Source organism: Barbus barbus (genome assembly GCF_936440315.1).
Source record: "Barbus barbus genome assembly, chromosome: 43".
Classification (NCBI taxonomy): domain Eukaryota; kingdom Metazoa; phylum Chordata; class Actinopteri; order Cypriniformes; family Cyprinidae; genus Barbus; species Barbus barbus.
This window is the reverse complement of record NC_136721.1, coordinates 13,779,148-13,798,609: the sequence shown is the minus strand read 5'-3', so window position 1 is coordinate 13,798,609 and position 19,462 is coordinate 13,779,148. Positions and strand designations below refer to the sequence as shown.

The 19,462-nt window shown below is 39.0% G+C and overlaps 2 protein-coding genes across 7 annotated transcripts; one reads left to right on the top strand and one right to left on the bottom strand.

The window, feature by feature from the left end:
* Positions 1-282: 282 nt before the first annotated feature.
* birc2 (baculoviral IAP repeat containing 2) lies at positions 283-8,697 on the top strand. 6 transcript variants are annotated; one of them, XM_079405515.1, is made up of 10 exons: positions 1,773-1,826; positions 3,701-3,795; positions 4,246-5,212; positions 5,308-5,407; positions 5,482-5,560; positions 5,643-5,691; positions 5,846-6,088; positions 6,176-6,430; positions 6,671-6,712; positions 6,855-7,375. In XM_079405515.1, exons 3-10 carry the CDS (start codon positions 4,288-4,290, stop codon positions 7,046-7,048), a joined length of 1,887 nt encoding a protein of 628 aa, XP_079261641.1. In that variant the 5' UTR covers positions 1,773-1,826; positions 3,701-3,795; positions 4,246-4,287; the 3' UTR covers positions 7,049-7,375. The 6 variants fall into 6 exon arrangements, with proteins under 6 accessions (XP_079261639.1, XP_079261638.1, XP_079261640.1 ...); XM_079405513.1 differs by lacking the exon at positions 1,773-1,826 and adding an exon at positions 283-378 and having other exon boundaries at positions 3,701-5,212; positions 6,855-8,697; XM_079405514.1 differs by having other exon boundaries at positions 1,611-1,826; positions 3,701-5,212.
* On the bottom strand, positions 7,125-19,407 carry polq (polymerase (DNA directed), theta; the record flags this gene model as incomplete). Its single annotated transcript, XM_079405029.1, is given in 47 exon segments — positions 7,125-7,487; positions 7,578-7,681; positions 7,751-7,892; positions 7,966-8,151; positions 8,153-8,233; positions 8,237-8,385; positions 8,515-8,574; positions 8,577-8,632; positions 8,717-8,752; positions 8,754-8,823; positions 8,909-8,978; positions 8,982-9,083; positions 9,161-9,289; positions 9,398-9,591; positions 9,881-10,121; positions 10,217-10,312; positions 10,316-10,404; positions 10,500-10,541; positions 10,544-10,636; positions 10,751-11,566; positions 11,704-12,551; positions 12,803-13,146; positions 13,148-13,270; positions 13,274-13,337; positions 13,736-13,832; positions 13,835-13,943; positions 14,033-14,045; positions 14,047-14,178; positions 14,265-14,311; positions 14,315-14,458; positions 14,551-14,693; positions 14,780-14,978; positions 15,067-15,239; positions 15,567-15,758; positions 16,061-16,368; positions 16,370-16,422; positions 16,535-16,748; positions 16,844-16,952; positions 17,036-17,045; positions 17,049-17,057; positions 17,061-17,192; positions 17,403-17,454; positions 17,456-17,510; positions 17,674-17,856; positions 18,317-18,692; positions 18,695-18,949; positions 19,384-19,407. Coding segments are annotated over 47 exon segments (7,278 nt in total). The 3' UTR covers positions 7,125-7,373.
* Positions 19,408-19,462: the final 55 nt, after the last annotated feature.

Sequence of the window (19,462 nt, the reverse complement as noted above, 5' to 3'; positions counted from 1 at the left end):
AGGATTTTAAGACATAGCATTCATCTTGTCATACAGGTATTATCTGGTAGACAAATAATCATGTGCAGTAGAATATACATATGAAAGATGTTGCATTATTTGTCTACCAGATAATACCTGTATGACAAGATGAATGCTGTGTATAAAAAACATGTTTCTTTCTGCAGGGCAAGTCGCAATGGCTGGCGTTCGAGTTTTGCTCTCGAGTTTTGCTACTGATCTACCTTCATAGGAGGCGGCTTAAATGTTGGAAAGTCCCTGCAGTTCCTGTTTTGAGTTATCATCATTAGTGAAATTGAAATACACAGGAAACTTCACATTCTGACGTCTGATTAGAGCAAGACTTTGCTGTTGATTCTTCTGCCATCATCTTAGCTGGTGAGTAAAGGAGTAAAGAGATATCAGTGGAGTAGTGTGGGTCTCAAGTGTGGGTCAACTGTAATTTTTTTTTGTTGTTGCAGATTTCTTTTAGTTTTGTAATTGATTATGATCCGAGTGGGACAGGAGATTGTATGTCTTCATCACAGATCTATCAGTATTACAGTGAATGGAAATTATTTTATGTTTTATTCTTAATTTATTGTAGGCTAAATATACTGAAGTAAATGTTCTTTATGAGGTCATCCTCCTTGGAACTTGTTGGTGATTATTTGAAAACACTGACAATAATTTTTAGACAGGGATAAAAAAAATCTCATCATTTAGTCAACTTCATGTGATTCTACACAAAGTAGATTTACTGTAGAATAGTCATTTTAAAGACACCCCTGTGGTGAAAATCAAGTTTAGGTTGTTTATGTCTGTCTGGTGTTTTAAATATGCTTTTAAAGATCAACCATGTACAAATTCATCAGTCAACAACACCATTTACTAGTATTTTCTTCTGTGGTGTAAAAGACAGCCTGAGTCCCAATGTGCACACTATCCATCCTAAATTCTCTGTGACATTAGTAATTTTCAATACTATTTAGGGCAGATAGGGTGGTATTCGAAATGTCAAAACATTTCATCCAACAGTAACAATTAATCAAAGTCGGTGCAAATGAGGGAGGCGGGAACTAATTTGCATATATCCTGCTAGAAAGGGTGCATTGCAATATTGGGAATATAAAACCGTGAAGGATAACCAGTGGATATCTTTGTGAAAGACTCTTATGCAGGTGAATGTCTTTCTACCATGAAAGTGAAAGTTACAGACAGCGCATTTGGCGCATATTCTCTCAGAGACCACGAGAGACGAATGTCCTAATATGTGGTAGTATAGTTTATTTCCGCACGAAAAACACAGCGTATTTTACTTCATTCACCGTAATGTGCTCTGCTTCCTGTTGGTGTTGTTAATCTGGCACCCTGCGTGTACGTCTGAGGAGGAGGGGTGAAAAAAAACCCTCTCCAATATTTTGAATTTGGACTGCAATACCTAGTTCAATCCTACATACTGCACCTTTAATGATTTTGACAATATCCTATCATCTCTGGCTATCATCGTCGTCTTTCAAGACACCCCATCGTCTCAGAGATTTTGTTGTTCTGTCTCTCTGGCACAGAGCCAACCATTACTGGCTGAGATCTGGCGCATTCGTAATGAAAAGCACCCCTCTCTCTCACACACAAACACACACACACACACACACACACACTAAATATATAAAAATATGGCTACTGCCTGACAGACAATCTAAGAAGAAAATTATAAATATATAACCATGACATTTGTAGCACTTTAAATTCGTGACAGATACTGTGTGATGTCATTTCCGCTTCTCCCCCTCAGAAGAAAGGACATTTTGTGCTGTGAACAAAATCCATTTTTGTCCTTAGCATCGGTGAGTCGGTCTGCTTTTTTAACAATCCGTTGGTCAAAATCAAGATTTGATTATATTTGTAGTGTTGTATGCATTGGTTTTGGCCTTGAACAGAATTACTGGTGGTCTGGTATTATTCCATAGTCGTCGATGAAAAGGTTGCGTCGATGGCGATAAATAGGATTCCACCTGTGTTACTCACTTATGGGTCATAAACTTGCGGTCTGTTCATGGGTGGAAATGACTCATATCAAGTTAAAGTTATTTCCGTTTTACACACATTTTAGAAGAAATGGTTGGGGAAACTCATGACCATACTAGGCTGTTTTGTCTTTTCCATTAATAAGATAAAATCATAACTTCTGATTTAAACTTAGTGTTTGAAAAGTTGATTGAGAAAAACGAAACTGTAGAGGAGGCTCCTATTTACTAGGTGTAATATTTCAATTGGTTGTAGAGGCTGCACTGCACACACAGCACAGCAGGGTCAGTTGGTTGGAGCTTGATGTACAACTCCCCTTTGCTGGATGTAATGGATGGAGCTAGACATTCAAACCACACCCTTATCTGAAACCTAGCTAAACAGACCTCCACCCATCAGGTCCACAAAGAAGGTCAAGGACGGCCTATTACATTCAGAGAGGGAGCAGGGCGTCATTTGGCTTTGCTCTGATTTTGTGGAGGAACAAGGAAGAGTGGCTGCAAAAACTGCATAGACTAGTCTTAAAGTTAATAAAATTTTGCAGTTGGATAAAAACAAAGATTGGTCTAATTTATATCCAAAAAGTGAGACTGATAACTGTTTGTTTAACTTCTAGTTAGTCAAACTAGTTTTGAAGACACACTTAACATAGTGACTATGTTTATGCAACTGGCCCCTGATAACAACGTAATTGGTCAGACTCGTATCGATTTCTACAATATTTCTATTTCTTGATGATATTTCATATCTACCGATGTCAGCAATGGTGTGTTTCGTGTTTATTCTAAAACGTCTTCAGTTCCACTATTTTTCACAAATGTGGTTTTATAACAGTAAAACTAATTTCTTATAATCTAGTTATATTTGTGGTATGTTCACAAAAATAATTTGATAAAAATATATGCCCCACTTTATTGATATTTAAATTATACAAGCATGTCTTGAACCTTGTTTTTTTATTATTAACAACCTATTCTGGTTATTACATATAGAATTCAGACATCTGGTTATAGGAGAATTATGAAATTAAATCCGTTTCATATGCATTTAAAAAAAAAAAAAGACGTGGTGAGTGTCAAAGCAGAAAGAGTGCAACTCCTCCCCTGACTGCAAACTGAAAATCTCAACAATCAGTTAAGTCCAGCTGAAGGCCTTGTCCCAAATAGAACCCTTGGCCATCGTGGCCTTCCTCAGTCCACACTTTAATGATGTAAATGCCGCTTTGACTATTGGGTAGAAATCTGCTGTTGAGCTCGCCTCAGGCCCTGTCACAAGTTGCACATTTCATGTGCACTTGCAGTCTTGTGGGCTTACCCCCTTTGTGCACCTCTACCCGAGCTCACACTGAGGCGAGCTCCACTGTAGACTTTGGGTCAGTGCGAAGTGCACATAGAGGGCACAAAGGGTTTTTCTGAAACCTGAAATGACAAATGGGATATACTGTGGTCTGTAAGTGCACATGAACGGTGCCATTTGGAACGAACACGCATGCCATTTCAGATCACAGTATGGAAAGAAATGATGATCGCAACTTCTGTTTCAAGTTTTAACTTAACTTATTACATTTTCGTTCATGATTTGCAGACTCCTGTTGAAAACTGAAGTTAACTGTAGACTTAATGTATTTAATGCTGTGAAAAGGAAGAAATTAATTTAGGCCTGTTAATTAATCATGATTTTCTGTTATTTTCAGGTTCCTGCAACATAGGGGAAGGAAGTGCAGACCTCCTACGTCAACCTTTAATCTGTTCAAGAGTTCATTTAACTTTTTTAATAAGAATATGTGTTGTGTCATGGACGGCTAGACACCCATCATGGGGTATCCAGCAGAGAGAGAGGCTTGAATGGGCACACCCTGTGGTCACATTTTTAATGTTTTTATGTTGGATTTCATACTGAATATATGTTAAGGTCTAAAGACACCACCATTTGTCATTTAAAAATGTGTTTTGCTCAGTGCAGCTGTAGTGTATTTCTTAGTGATCCAGGATGAGCTTCAAGAGCTGCCGTAAAATAATTTCATAAACCATCTTTTTCAGCTAACCAAGCTTGTTTGATGTGGCTTGTTATGCATCATATTATGTTCATGCAGTTTTAGTTCAGGCATGTATCACCAGTTTTGTGAAGAAACCCTTCTGTGAAGGTCCTTGTTGTGTAATCAAATCATGTAAGGACATGATAGATGAGGTTTGTTTGTTTTGTTCACACATAACAAAATGCACGCACAGGGTATTCAAGCCTTTCTCTCTGCTGGACATCCCTTTCCCCAATTGTTTTGAAATGGAAATTATACAAAACAGTGCTTTCCTGAGGGGTTTATGTCGCAGTAGTGGCCCTGCAGATTTACAATATGATAATTCATCTGAACTCTTTCGTATATCCACATATGCTAAGTTCCCCACCACTGCACCAGTGACTGAAAGGAGTCTCGCTCGAGCTGGCTTTTATTACACCGGAGTAGGTGACCGTGTCCAGTGTTTCCGCTGCAATATGACGGCTGACAATTGGCAGTCTGGTGACTGCCCTGCCGAGCGCCACAAACAGCTGTCTCCCAACTGCAGCTTCATCCAGAGTTTACCTGCCACCGCAAACCTCCTTTCATCATCCCACTCAGCCTTTTCCCCACTTCGCAACGTAGCCATCCTTCAGCTGTCCGCCCCTGCAACAACAGGAGCGTCGACCACTGCGGTATCATCTTCAGGCCAAACAGAGGAGCAGGTTGGTTACCTAAACATGGGATTTAGCAACCTGGCACCCTCCAGTCCCATTTCCTCCCGTGGAGTGGAGGATATGTCTCACCAGCGACCGTCGGCTTGTCACAATCCCAGTATGCGTCGGGAACAGGAGCGCCTTGACACGTTTCAGAATTGGACTCTTGTTACAGTAACTCCAGCTGAGCTCGCCAAAGCTGGTTTCTACTACCTTGGCCAAGGAGACAGGGTGGCTTGCTTCAGTTGTGGCGGCCAGCTTAGCAACTGGGAACCAGGAGACCGGGCGGTATCTGAGCACCAGAGGCATTATCCCAACTGCCGCTTTGTTCGAGGTGACCGTGCAGATAATGTACCGTTATCTGGCGGTGGCCTTTCCAATGTATCCAACTCAGCAATGCAACAGTGTGAAGAACGGCTGCTCACGTTTGTCAACTGGCCCTCAAGAATACCTGTTCGACCAGACCAATTGGCTAAAGCTGGGTTTTACTATGTTGGTAAGAGTCTTGATGATATTACAAGTCATTCAAGATTTAACTTTTGTTCTTAGATCCTCGTGCTTAGGATTATTTCTTTCTGTTTGTTTTGGTAGGTCGTAACGATGACGTGAAGTGCTTTTGTTGTGATGGTGGACTCAGATGTTGGGAATCTGGTGATGATCCATGGGTAGAACATGCTAAGTGGTTTCCAAGGTAAATAAAAGTGGCATAATTTTCTGTCCCATGATGACGTTGTGAATATTAATTATGTATGCATGTTCTTCTAGATGTGAATACCTGTTGCAAGAAAAGGGCCAAGAATTTGTTCATCAGATTCAAGCAAGATTTCCAAGACTATTTGAACAGGTGTGTTAAAAATACTGGTGTCAATTGTTATTCAAACATTAGTGCACACTGATGAATATCTTACCTAGTTTACATTTTACAGCTTTTGACTAATGGAGACAGCAACTCAAGAGAATTTGTTGATCCACCTGGTAAGTTTTCTATTGAGTTGACCTTCATGCGATGCTAATTTCCTTTAGATTGTCAGTATTTTGTTATGTTTTGTATTCCTTAATTTTAGTCAAGTTTACTCTGACTAAAGTAGATTAAATAAGATTCTTTTTTTTTTTTTTTAACTATGTGTAGTTGTACACCTGGGTCCTGGAGAAGATCGTTCAGAAGATGCAGTGATGATGAACAATCCCGTGGTGAAGTCAGCGTTAGAGATGGGATTTGAACGTAGCCTGGTGAAACAAACGGTCCAGAGCAAAATTCTTACAAGTGGAGAGAATTACAAAACCGTTCAAGAATTGGTTTCTGATTTACTAAGTGCAGAAGATGAGAAGAGAGAGGAGGAGCGAGAGCTTCTTGCTGAGGAGATGGCTTCAGGTAATTTTACAAAATGTATTTTCTACCAAGTGTCTAATGATTCAAGTGTTTGACTTGACTGAATCTAACACTCGTGTTTCTTTACAGATGGTTTTACTTTTCTTAAGAAACATCATGCTGCTTTGACACAGCGTCTAAAAAGCGTCCAGAGCTTAATGGATCATCTTCTGGAGGAGAATGTCATCTCACAGAAAGAGTATGACACTATTCGTAACTGCACTTCAGTCAAGCAGCAGACAGGGCAGCTCATTGATTTAGTCCTGTCGAAAGGAAACGCTGCAGCAGAGGTTTTCCGCAACTGGATCAAGAAGAATGATGTGTACCTGCTGAGAGAACTGATGGGTATGTAATAAATGAATCAGATATGAGATAAAGTGTCTGTAAATTTTCAGTGTTACATGTTGTTAGTCTGTGTCAGAGTGAAACTGCACGGCCAGTAGATAGGAACACTTGAATCACTTAAAAAAAGGTGATGCCTTTTGTAAAGATCCTAAAATGAGCAGGGACAAATCCACAACAAACAGAATCACTACATAATATTGACAACCAATTTTTATTTTTTTGTTCTTACTGCAATTTCAGCCCAGACAAATGAAGCTGCATCACCGAGTCAAGATCTTTCAGGTATATTCAAACATGAGAAAAGGTTTTCTTTTGATTTTGCCCCTTTTTTATCTCTAGCCATCACACTAAGGGAATCAGTTAGATCCCACTCTGAAACAGAGAGGTTGTATAAAGTGATTGACTCTTTCCATCATGTTCACAGATTTGCCTATGGAGGAACAGTTGAGGAGACTTCAAGAGGAGCGCACATGCAAAGTTTGCATGGACAAGGAGGTCAACATTGTCTTCATCCCCTGTGGTCACTTAGTGGTATGCAAAGAGTGTGCGCCTTCTTTACGCAAGTGCCCCATATGTAGAGGATTGGTCAAAGGCACAGTCCGTACTTTCCTATCATAAAATAAACCCATTGACAAGCAACGGTAAATTGAGAACTTTTCTTTAAAATAAAAACAATGAAACTGAACAAATGTCGCTGCTTTATCTTTTTAATTCATTAACATCTTGTCTACAACAAATGTTTAAATACAATGTACTTAATGTACAATGTTCAAGTTTCTTCGCACTTAATAGCATCTGTTGAATTTTATTTCAGAGTAAAAACATTTACTGCATATATAAAAAAAATACATCTGCACATTGTTTTAACAGTTCCTGCAAGTAATTCGTAATCTCGATCAGTAATTTACATGTAAACAGTAGAGGAATAAAGGACACATTTGTTTTAAATATCCAGGTCTTGAAGGTTACCCCAACTTGGACCCACTTTGACTTTTACTCTGAGCTTAACATACAATTTCACAACACTCTCCATTTCTCGCTTCATGATCTGTGCAACCTGTAAAAACAAAACTATTAGACTTATCACCACTGAACTTTTCTTATTGTGCAAGGTAAATGTAATGATTAGACTCGTCTTCCTAATTACCTGAATGACATCTTCCTCTGCAACCTCGTAGATGAGTTCATCATGCAGCTGAAGTATAAAAAAGCCTCCTCGAGAGGGTCTATACTGATTTCTGTGCCTACCACCTGAACAAAACATTATATATTAAATTCACATTTAATAGTGAAAATACTGAAATCTGAAGTTGATCATACTCAAACTGATTGGAGGGTGTTGATGTGATGTGGGAACTCCTGGAAACGCTGCCTCCAGTCTACGCTGGATGTTGATGGTTGCTAATTTGACAATGTCAGCAGCAGAGCCCTGCACAGTTGTGTTCACTGCCTGTCGCTCTGCCTAAAAAATGAGGATAGAAATTAAACACTTATTCCACTGCATATATTCTAATGGAGGAATCATGAAGACTTACGTGAGACCTGATGTACACATTTGTGTCTTTTCTTCCAGGCAAAAAACGCTTCCTGCCAAGTAATGTCTGCACATAACTATTTTTCCCACATTTCTGCACAGTTTCACGCAGAAAGTTATGTATGCCTTTATAGAAAAATAAGAAATTACACATCATAATTTCACGCTTATAAAAAAGCTGCTTTAAGAATGCTAGTACATGAAAATGTATGTAAATATATTCTAATGTAGCAAACCTGTTTGGCTTGTTGCCTCGTATTATCATCAATTTAAGCAGGGTCTACCATTTTCCACTCTGCTGCTATGCTTTTAAACACATCTGCACCACTGTTGAGCACATGGAGGAGCCGCCTGTCCCGGGACAGATCAGCTAAAATGCGGAGCTCCGACTGTGAGTAGTCAGCAGCCAGAATCAGACCTCCTAAAGACATGTACAAGATTAATACAGAGAGCATGTAAATGTGGCTTAAATAATGTTTATATAAGCAAACAGAAGTCTCTTTAAATTATCCCCTCTTTACCCAGACCCCTCAATAGTAAAGTTTCATACTTGAAAAAGGAACAAAAGCATGCCTCATGCTGACAGAAAATGGCATCCCTTTTCTGGTGATTCATCTGATACGTTTAAAAGGGGTGCCAACTGCCGGGTTATCTTTGATCGCTTACCCCTGAAATAATTTTTTTTAAACATATATGATATGTATTTTGCTATATAGAATAAAATACAACACTGAAACAATATAAGACTGTACCACATTTTGCTTGCACCATTCTGTGATGGTTGACTTCTGTGTTGGCATTTGAATTTCAAAATCTTTTGGGACATTTTGAATGTTTGGTTCAGTAAAGTTCACACGACCTATGTGAGAGAAAGGTTCAAACATTCAAATTCTGTCACAAGATGCATATATAAAGTTTAAAGGGTATTTTTTCATGCTCCACACCTGTAGCGGTGTGTGACTGTGAGATTGAATGTATTCTGTCCATCTTCAGATGTGAGTGCCACTTCTTCTCTCATTGCAAGGGGAAAACCACTTTTGTCAAAGCATTTGTGATCCTTCTCCACTCAAGAATAACACCTGGTAACTGATGCAGTGCCTTGAGCTTTTCTAAAACATCCTGATGAAATAAGAAAAGAGTGCATTTAGGATGTACATACCACAAGTTTAAATGACAGAAAAGTGCTGACACTGTACCTTAGTTGTGCTGAACTGTTTTGAAAGTTTTATACGGGCTCCTGCTCTCCTAGTGTAGCCCAGCGTCGTCTTATTCTTTGGAGCATTTAAATCTCCATTGGGAGGCAGCTTCAACTCAAGAAACAACACCTATAAAAGTTGAGATTAAGGATTATAAAGTTTTTCATACAGGATAATTAATTTTTATGTGGGTAAATGTATAAGGCCATTATTATTTTGAATGGAGATAATGATAACCTCTGCTACATCCTCTGGACTGGTCAGTGAGAAGCTGTGTCCTGCTAGCTGATAAGCTTGGGATTCAAGAGCACTTAGCTTGGCCTGCATCACATGTTTCTGAGCCTCACATTCGGCAACACTAAACCCAATTCCATTTAGCTCCAACAATGCCAGGCAGTACTGGGTGGGCATTTCTACTTTCTTAAATACATCTAGCAAAGAAAAGAACAAGACATCAAATAATTAGTATCTATATCACTTAAATATAGGCGAGCTTTGTTCAGTCCTGCACCTGTAGTGCCACTATCATGCAGAGTTTTTCTCAATTCCTAATTAAAAACATCTCAACCAGCTAATCAATGTCTTCAGAATTACTAGTAATGTCCATGCAAGTGTGTAAGGGCTGGTTGAAGCGCCTACTCTGCAGGACACTTGCCCTCTAGTAGCAGGATTGAACACCCCTGATACAGACAAATCAAGAGGCTCAAATGTTGCTTCCACCCAAGAAACCATCCTTTTCAAGAAGACAGTTGAGTTGTGTCATGACCCTGAAGACCAGAACAGACTCAACAGCAGCTCTGTACCATCCAGGTTGACTGGCATCTCCATAGATCCCTAAACTCTGCATACCCTGACCAGGACTAATTCCCTCCAGCATCAGGAGATCCTCATTAGCAAAGCTGGATACCACGTTGTGGAGAGTGCGCTCTTTGGAGCTTGAATCCAGAAGCCAGCATGCAATCTATTGGGACAAAGAATTGAGATATCCTATCTCCATCAAACTCTGAATAGAAAGGGTGATCTTTTTTATTTAAATTTGACAGCATTCTATCCAACCTTTGGGTCTTCAAATGTGCCACGCATAACAAGCTCGCATGTTAGTAACAGTGTCTTGTAAACATGAATAAAGTCATAAGAGACTATCACACTTGATTATTTTTCCAAGCAGCATTGAATTAGCTTCAGCTGCTCCTCAAATGTAAGAGTCTCATCGAGAGGTGGTGAAGCTAAGCTGGCACTTACATCTGTCAAAAGACAAGAATAGCAATAGGTTTAGGGGCATTCAAAGGAACAAGCTCATTAAAGTTGGTCAAAAAGTTCACAATGACATGTTTCCTACCTGTGTCTGACAACTCCTGTTGTAGAGACACAAAATAAGCATTTTTGCTCCCCAGCATACAGATATGCCAATGACAACAAGATCCTCAAATCCCTTAAGAAGGAGGCCATCTTTTCTTTTCCTCATTGGGGTAGTACCTTAAAACAGATTACACAAGTTTATAAACGGGATAATAACTGGATATTAAATTGTCTTATATGTATATTGGGATACTAAAACATATAGGAAACAAAATTTTTCTGAAGTCTTACGTTTTGTGAATTTTCCACCTATAACTGTCTCAGCTTGCACTGAGGTGTTTAACTTCTCACAGGCAAGAGCAAGAGAAAATATGTCCTTTGTTTTCCACTCCTTTACAAATGTATGGAAAAGCCTTTTATCACTTGCCACATCAATTATGGAGAATGTTTCTGGACTGCAGGAGTTTGAAGCAGGAAGTGATTGACACTGAGAAAGCTTTGTAAAGCCCTCATCAGCCAGAGACATGTTTAACTCTGATACTGCATTTGTCCTCAAACAAGACTGATAATCTTTCTGGGAACTGGATTTAGAATTTGGATCCAGTTCAGACCTGTGCTTGGTGACATTAAGAGGTGTTCTTGAGTTTCTTGGACTTCCCTGATCAATTCCATGGTTTGTTAATGGGGATACAGCTTTTTCGACAGCAGCAGCAGCAGCATTTGGTTCCATAACAGTTGAATTTGACTGCCCTGGAATCTCATATTGGGTTGAAAACTGATCAGACCATTTGTCAAAAATGTCCTGCATTCCTGGGCTGATGTGAAATGATGAACTGTTTAATTGACGTCTTTCAGCTGAAATGCTTGAATGAGGCTCATTGCTTTGTAATACATATAGTTCAGACACAATATCATCTGTATAACTGGGATACTCTGCACCCAATCTTGGGCCATCACCAGCCTTGACAGCGTTGTTCATTTTATCAAGGTACTGCTCTCCAATAAGTAGTGAATCTCCCCATTCAGATAGGTTGAAAGATGATTCGCCCCATTGGATTGCTTCCTGATCCTCTGTTGACACTATCTCTCCGGAATGAGTTCTGGGGCCTGTTTCATAAGACAAGTTTACTAAATAAGCCAGGTTTATTTCAGTTAGTCTGACTTAATGTCAGTTGATTTGGTTCAAAATAAGTCAGACTAACTGAAATAAGCCTGGCTTATTTGGTAAACTTGTTTTATGAAACAGGCCCCCGGAGAAGAACCATTTGAATTAGCATGCGCTTCAACCACCTGTTCTTCTTTGTTGTCTTGATCCATTGCTGGCTCCTCCATGGCATCCAAGATGGAGTTGTCATAGAGACCATCAAACAGAAAACTGCTGCTCCGGTTGAAGCTGTTGTCAGTAACATGATCAGCGGGCTCATGATTTTCCCTTTGCTCAGCAGGTTTATCGGAACGTGATTCTTCTTCAGTTACCTGGTTACTGTAATTTAAAATATTCTCCAACTGGCTGTCAGTAAGCGAGATGTTATATTTCGGTTTGAATTCAGTGGCCAGGCCATTCTTATGAAGTGATAAACCTTCAACTGGGTTTTTATTTTGGTCTTTAGATGTTTGATTCTCATTTTCCAGGAAAGATGACTGGTTGACAACTTTTATCTCACTTTCTGAATCAGCATGATTGTTATTTTCTTTGAGAATGTTTAAATTACCAGTGCCATGTGAAAAATCATCCCCTTGAAGCATTTTCTCAGTTTGTGTATCAAGTTGAAAACTATCACCGAACTCTTTCAGTCCATTTGTGTACAAGTCAGGAGAGCTAAGCTTCTCAGAACAACATACTAAATCATGTTTAACTCTGGTGTTTACCTTTAAGCCAGTTTCATTTCTGCTGCTGATTTTCCCAAAACTGTGAGTAACCTTTTCTTGCTTTTCATTTTGAGTTAAATGTCTCATTTTAGATGTGCACTTTTTCGTAGTGACATCTGGGGTTTCCCCACGCTTTTGTGGATCATATGAGGGAGTTTTTGACTCTATGACTCGGTTCAGTGCAGCAGTGGATGACTGCAGATTCATCTTATCTTTATCTATTCTACAGTCAGTTTCAGGTTTATTAAAGCAAAGCTCTTCAACATTTGATATTAGTTTAGGGTCTTTTGAGATTAGAGCTGGTGTTTTTGATTCACTGAATTGGGTAGTGCATCAGCGTCCACAACATCCATCCTTCTACGTTTCGAAACTAAACTTACACAATGATGGTCACTGCCAGAGTTGCAGGCACTTTTTATACAGGTATTGTGACCTAATTTATTTTGAAGTGATTTTGAAGAGCAATCCAATGACTCAGTTGTTTGGTTATTTTGACAGCCCTTGTCTTTAGCATTTATTGATTTGAGAACTTTATGCAATGTACTTGATTGCTGTTCACATTTCTTAGCAGGCTGACAGTCAGCAGATGATACACCTGAGTTAATATCCATTGGCTTTTCTGAATTATTAGTGACCTCTAATGGCCTCAAAGGAGGATGGGAACAACTGTCAGAATGTTTATCCACCAACAACTTCTGTTTGTCCACATTTGTGGTTACATTTTGCCCCTCTTCATGTTCTGGGACCCTTGACATAAACTGTAGAGGTTTTTCGTTGGCTGATTCCTCGGGTGAATGGGAATCTGGCTGGGTCTTTGTTTGCGAGGGATGCTGGGTTCCATTCCACCCCAAGAAGAGCCAAATCCTGCTGGAGGAGCCGCTGGGCCTCAGCCGCAATCTGCTGAACAGCCTCCCTTTCAGTCAAGGCCTTTTTCCCGCTGACTCAGATGCAGCGCATGCTCTTACGTCCTTGAGCCTCTACCTCGCTTTCATCTACTGCCTGCCTGGAGCTGCAGAGAATCAAATTATCACAGTATGACTTAAAATAATAAATTGATGAACCAATATTGAAATTCTGCCCATTACAATAAACCGTTTTGGATGGTAACCATAACACAAACTAAATTAATGCCCAACTAGATTAAAAATAAACCACTAAAAATCAGTAATTTTAAATGCTACAAGTGAATTTATGCATCACAACAATGTAATGTTAACTTGAAGAAACTGTTCAACAACAGCAAGGGTGATTTAAAAAACAAAACTCAACCAAAATCAATCATTTTAAAACTATGTAATATCAGCCAATAATTGATACACATCTCTAAAATGACCACATTCTGCAGTAAATAACATAAGAATAACATCAAATAAACCTTTTAGGCTGATCATCTCCTGGTTTCATTACCTTTTGAAAGGAATAGCTTTCCTGAGGGCCTTCTCCATCTCTGTAACATCAGCTCTGGCCACCTCTGCCACTGTGACAAACCCGGAGCTGTAGAGCTCTGGGCATTTTGTAAAGAAATACGAACCAGATCACACAACTCCCTCTGGACTCCAAAACTCAGACGACTCTGGAACTGGGACAGAAGCAGCTCTAAGTCAATTACAGAAGACTGTAACCATACCTGAAAAAAATCGTTGCCAAATTTTTAACTCTGTCATTGTTTATCTCATATTGACAAGTAAGTAAGCCCATGCCTACATCCTCACAGAGATGTCAATGTCCCTGCATATGTTGAGGCAGACTGCTGAAGTGACTGAAGCTGTCCTCGGCTACAGCCATACTTCTTTGCGACAGCTCCAAGTTGTTCTTCGCTCACCAGGTCATGGAGAACTAACGTGAATAAACTGCACAAAAAAATTCACATCAACATGCTGCTACTTAACTGTATACATTAATTGAAGCACTCGAAATTCAGAAAATACATTAGTACCGTTTGTGAATGGCCATCTGTCTGTGTTGCTTTTCTGTTTTAGCAATTCATTTGCCACCAACGGAGCAGGCAAGGAAACCTTCTTGGATGCCCACCATCTCAGCCACCCGTTTCATTGCGGACGGTAGTTGCTCCCACAGACAGAAGAACTGGTACCAGTCGATTGTAGTCCAGTCCACATACACAGGTGTTATCTTAAAAATGCATAACACGATTGAATAACCCATATTTTAAAAAAAAAGAACAAATCTGTGCAACAAATGATAAACTGAAGTGTTTTGTATACCTGATAGAGGATATGTAGATAATTTTCCAACACAAATCCTTTCATTGCTCTCTGGAGGTCTGCAAAAATCCCCAAGGCTTCTGGAGGTGATAAAGATGAGGACAAAGTCGCTGAACCCAGATGCGTGGGGCAGTACTTCTCCACTGTGAGACAGACAATTACCAAATTATCAAAATGTCAACATCTATCACAAACCACACAAAAAAAAACATTTTTGTTGATAAATTACCATCTCCCTCTTTCTGTATATGTATAAACTCATTGTCCATCAGCCACTCTATGCAGGCTACAATAGCCCCCTTGTTTCGAGCTTCTGTTTCAGCTTCTTCCTCACGTGGCTGTTCGGCTGCAATACTGGCTGCGAGAAGAGTGCAAGAAGCATACATCCTCACATCCTGTGGTGAGCTGGGGGCGACTCCAACGATGATCTTCAGTCAAAATAATGAAATTAAATCCTGTACATACACAACCAATACAGTATCATACAACATACTATAAGTAGAAAGACATTCAAACTTCGAGGATGGCCCTGAGCATGCTGGTAGTGACACCCTCACCCTCCCGCTTCACCAGGCAGCTGCTGATAGGCTTGAGCGAGCCCTGGATGAGGCTCATGCCCTTTGCACGTTCAGCCTCTTTACAGACCAACACACTCTCACCTGAGACACAGAGCATTACATCACTATTAACTGTAATATGTTTAAAGTTTTTTAAGGAAGATTGTGGATCTTAATATTGTTGTGGAAACCGCAAAAATATATATATATATTTTGTTTGAATTATTTGATGATTTTAAATACATTTTGTCACAATGTAAGTCTGGAATGTAAAAAAAAATGTTACTTTTGATCAATTTAACGTGTTCCTGATTTTTTAACAGTAGTGTACATTATACAACAATAATATGTAACATAATAATATACTGCATCGTAATAATGTACCATCACAAAATGTATAATAATTAACAATTCAAAAATCTCTAACAAAAAGATTGAAAACTTGTAGCACTCCTTTACGGCCTGCTCGTCCCACCATCTGCTTATAGGTTAGAATGTCCAACAAATGACCATTAAAAACAGGGGTTCTGATAATCACACGTCGGGCGGGCAGATTTACACCAGACGACAAGGTGGAGGTGGCAGCTAGCACTCTAATGTATCCTTGACGAAAAGCACCTTCTAGAATATCCCTCTCATCAAACGCCAAACCTAAAGCAAGGATTACAAGGAAACACAATGGATTTGGGATGTCCTTTTTAAAATGAAAAACAATATTACTTTTTGATTGTTTTTATCGTTTAAATATTTTTTTTTTTACATTTTGTATTATTTAAATTATCTACTTAACTACATTCTTGTCTAGCAGTAGTATTATTTAATAATTATTAATATATCTATTTAATTTTTTTAAACATTTTAAAATAGTTCAAAAACTGAAAAAGTGTTCATAAAGGTTACTAAAAACTAAAATGCTATATTTACTCCAAAATCAATCATGTAATCACATGTACCTGCATGGTGGAAGGCCACTCCCCATGGAACCGTTCGCTGAAGCACGTGGTCCAAGCCTGCAGGAGTACGCTTGAGCTGGGCTACAACATCCTGGAGACTTTCCTGATTCAGAGATATACTCTGCACTCCAGAGCCTGACTGCATTTCTGCAAAAGCAAACAATGTTAAAGCATAACTGAATAGTAAAAAGCATTCAACTTGATATATCTGTTTCTGTAAACCTTTGTGATGAAGATTGTAAAACTCTCTTCCAATGCTGTCTGCTAGTTTCTCACACCAGTTCTTTGAAGGGCAGAACAGCAGTGCAGTGTCCATCCTGCACTGTCTCAAAGCAGAGGCTGACAATGTGATCATCATCTCCCTACAGACAGAGAAAATCTTATCTTGTAATAGTTAACATTAGCAGGTACATTCTATGTCATGCTAAAATCTGATTCAGTTTTCAGAGGCCAACAAATGTGTCAAGCTCTGACCTTTACGGGAAGAGCTGGGGTGAACTGTCTGACCAGGTTCATAGATCCATCATAGACATTTGTGCCTATCTTGACCCACTCCATCAGTGGCACAGGACGATAGTTAGTGCTATACAGCTCAGCATTCAACCAGCGAGCAAGAAGGTCCAAGTTTGGCAGTGTGGCACTCATACCAACAATCTGCACACCAGCAGAGGCACTTTGAGCAGAACCCCTTAAAATAGAAACAATGTTAACCTTCACCAGAGAAATTGATTATTAGGACCATTTCTGGAAGATTATTGGCTTAAACATTGGATTATCACATACCTTGCTGTATTTTTTTGGGCAATGTATTGGATTTTAGTCAGCAAAAGTTCTAACAGATATCCACGACCAGAGTCCCCAACCATGTGCAGCTCATTAACCACAACAATACCTGCAAATTGGGTGAAAATGTAGTTTTACAAGAGTACCTTTAAGAGTAAAAAACTTAAGTGGTAAAAAATGTCATTATTTTACCAAGAAGATCCTATTTGTCTTCTTAAATGAGTTTGTTGATGAGTCCATTGGCTTTCTCTATTGTGCAAACAGCTACATCCAGAGCTGAAAACCCACCAGCTGCTGAAGTGTTACCCATATACCCCTCCACTCTGACCCCTGCCTCCTGAAATACATTCTGGGTGAAAATGGCAAATATAATATTAGAAAAATCTAATCAACAAAATTCTTAAATGTATATTGACAGACATATTAAATTTAGAATTTAACAATTATATATGTATATACTGTACTATGCACTCACAGTTGAAGAAAAATACAAACTATGATCAGTGGGCCGAATGAGATAACTGAAAATTATTTATGCACTCATCAATTGGGAACCAACCTGTAGATAAAACATCTTCTCACGAGCCACAGACACAAAAGGAAGAATGAACAACTCTCTTCAGGATTAACAGCTCAGAAACCAAAGTTTTTCCTGCACTGGTTGGAGCTTAAAAAAAAAAATTAGATAACTACATAAATTCTAGAGAAGTATCACGTAATCACAAGTAGTTATAAGTTCAATTTTTAGCATGTGATAAGGTGCTGTTTCTCAGGAAAACAAGACTAAGGACAAACAAAACATTTGCAGTCAACAACAAGAAGCTATTTACCAGAATATACCAGGTTCTGCCCCTCTAACACTTTGCCCAAGGTCAGACACTCAGCCTGCCACTCAAACATCCTCTGAACACCAAGACTCTGGTATTTTTCCAGAACAGGCTTAGGGAGACCCCAACTTGAGAGCAAAAGCTTGTCTGACTGATCGGCAGGACGTTCCATGTGGATGCTTTGTGCTGTTTGGTATAATAAACAGCAAATACTGAATTAATATTTCACTTACCAGCATTTTTTGTTATTGGTGTTTTCAATAACAAAATGCCACACAAGTTTAAAAAGTTTTTAAAGAAATTAAATTGATGAAAATTGACAGTAAAGACATTTATGTTACAAAAGATTGGTTCTAAATAAATACTGTTCTTTTGAACTTTCTGTTCTCAAAGAATCCTGAAAAAAGTATCACAGTTTCCACTAAATTATTAAGCAACACAACTGTTTTTTAACATTGACAATAGTAAGAAATGTTTCTTGATCAGCAAATCAGCATATTAGAATGATTTCTGAAAGATCATACAATATTAAAGATGGGAGTAATAACTGAATAAATAACATGAATGATGAAATTAGACAGTTCTGCCTGTTAGTGAAAATCTGAAAATTTAAGACTAACTTTAAATGCAACAGTGGAAAATCTACCTGCATCTGGTAGTGTAGCATCACCGAGGACACGGAGATCCAGACCAGGAGGAGGGGTCAGCACAGAGACAGAAAGGTTTTTCATTGATCTCTCCTGCTGCTGCAACATGGATCGCTCTTTAGCAGCAGCCATATGTGTCGGACTGAACAGAATGTAATCCTTGGTGGTACTGAGAGAGTCATTTGGGCTGGTATCTCTTCTGAACTTTAACTTTTGTTTGCTGTTTGCTACTTTAAGTGTTTTTTTCATGGAGTTGATCATCTTTTGAGGTGAAGAATATTCCTCGTCACATTTCATCTCATGGCCACGTCCTCCTGCTTCAGTCATTTTGGTTTCACTGAACAAAAGCTTTTGGGCCAAATCCCTCCAGTCGTTGTTTTTTTTTTGCCTTGTGTTCTGGTTCTTTTGCGCTCTGATGGTGACCATGCTGAGCCTGGACTTGAAGGGCTGATGTTTTCTGCATTTTGTGGAAAGTCAGAGTTTTTCTTAAGTGATGCCGATTCAGTTTGTTGAATGTTTTCATCTTTTTTGAATGTCAAGACCTCCGGACCCAGTTCATCAATAGCTTGTAAAATTTCCACATCCATTGCTAGAGTGGAGTCTCCTGGCATCCATTGCTTATTTTGGTTTTGCTATAAATAGAAAATGAATTTTGCACTTAGTGTAACAAAGCTTATCAGTGTCATAATATTACATAACCCAAGTAATACAAAACTTTTTTTACTTCTTCTGTTCTCAGATATATCTGTTGCAGAAGAGCATGCTTGATTCAGGTGACTTGATTGTCCATGTGGTTTCTCATCTGCAATAACTAAGCTACACAAATAAAAAACTACCAGTTAGTGACAATAGGGCTGCAACGATTAGTCGACATTATCGACAACAAAAAATTGTAGACAAATATTTTTGCTGTCGAGTAGTCGTTTGATCTCTCATGACCTAATGTTAGAGCCTGCAATACTGTGGTTTCACCATTGTGGCACTGTAGCGTAAGACTGTAGTTCAGCCCTCCTGGATGCATTCAAGAGAAGGAGACACACAGCGCTTCAGAGAAAATGCATCCGACCTTGAGCGGCGTTTGGATGAACATGTTAATATATATTGCGCGCTTTCGTCTCAGTAACTAAATAAACACAACAAAAACT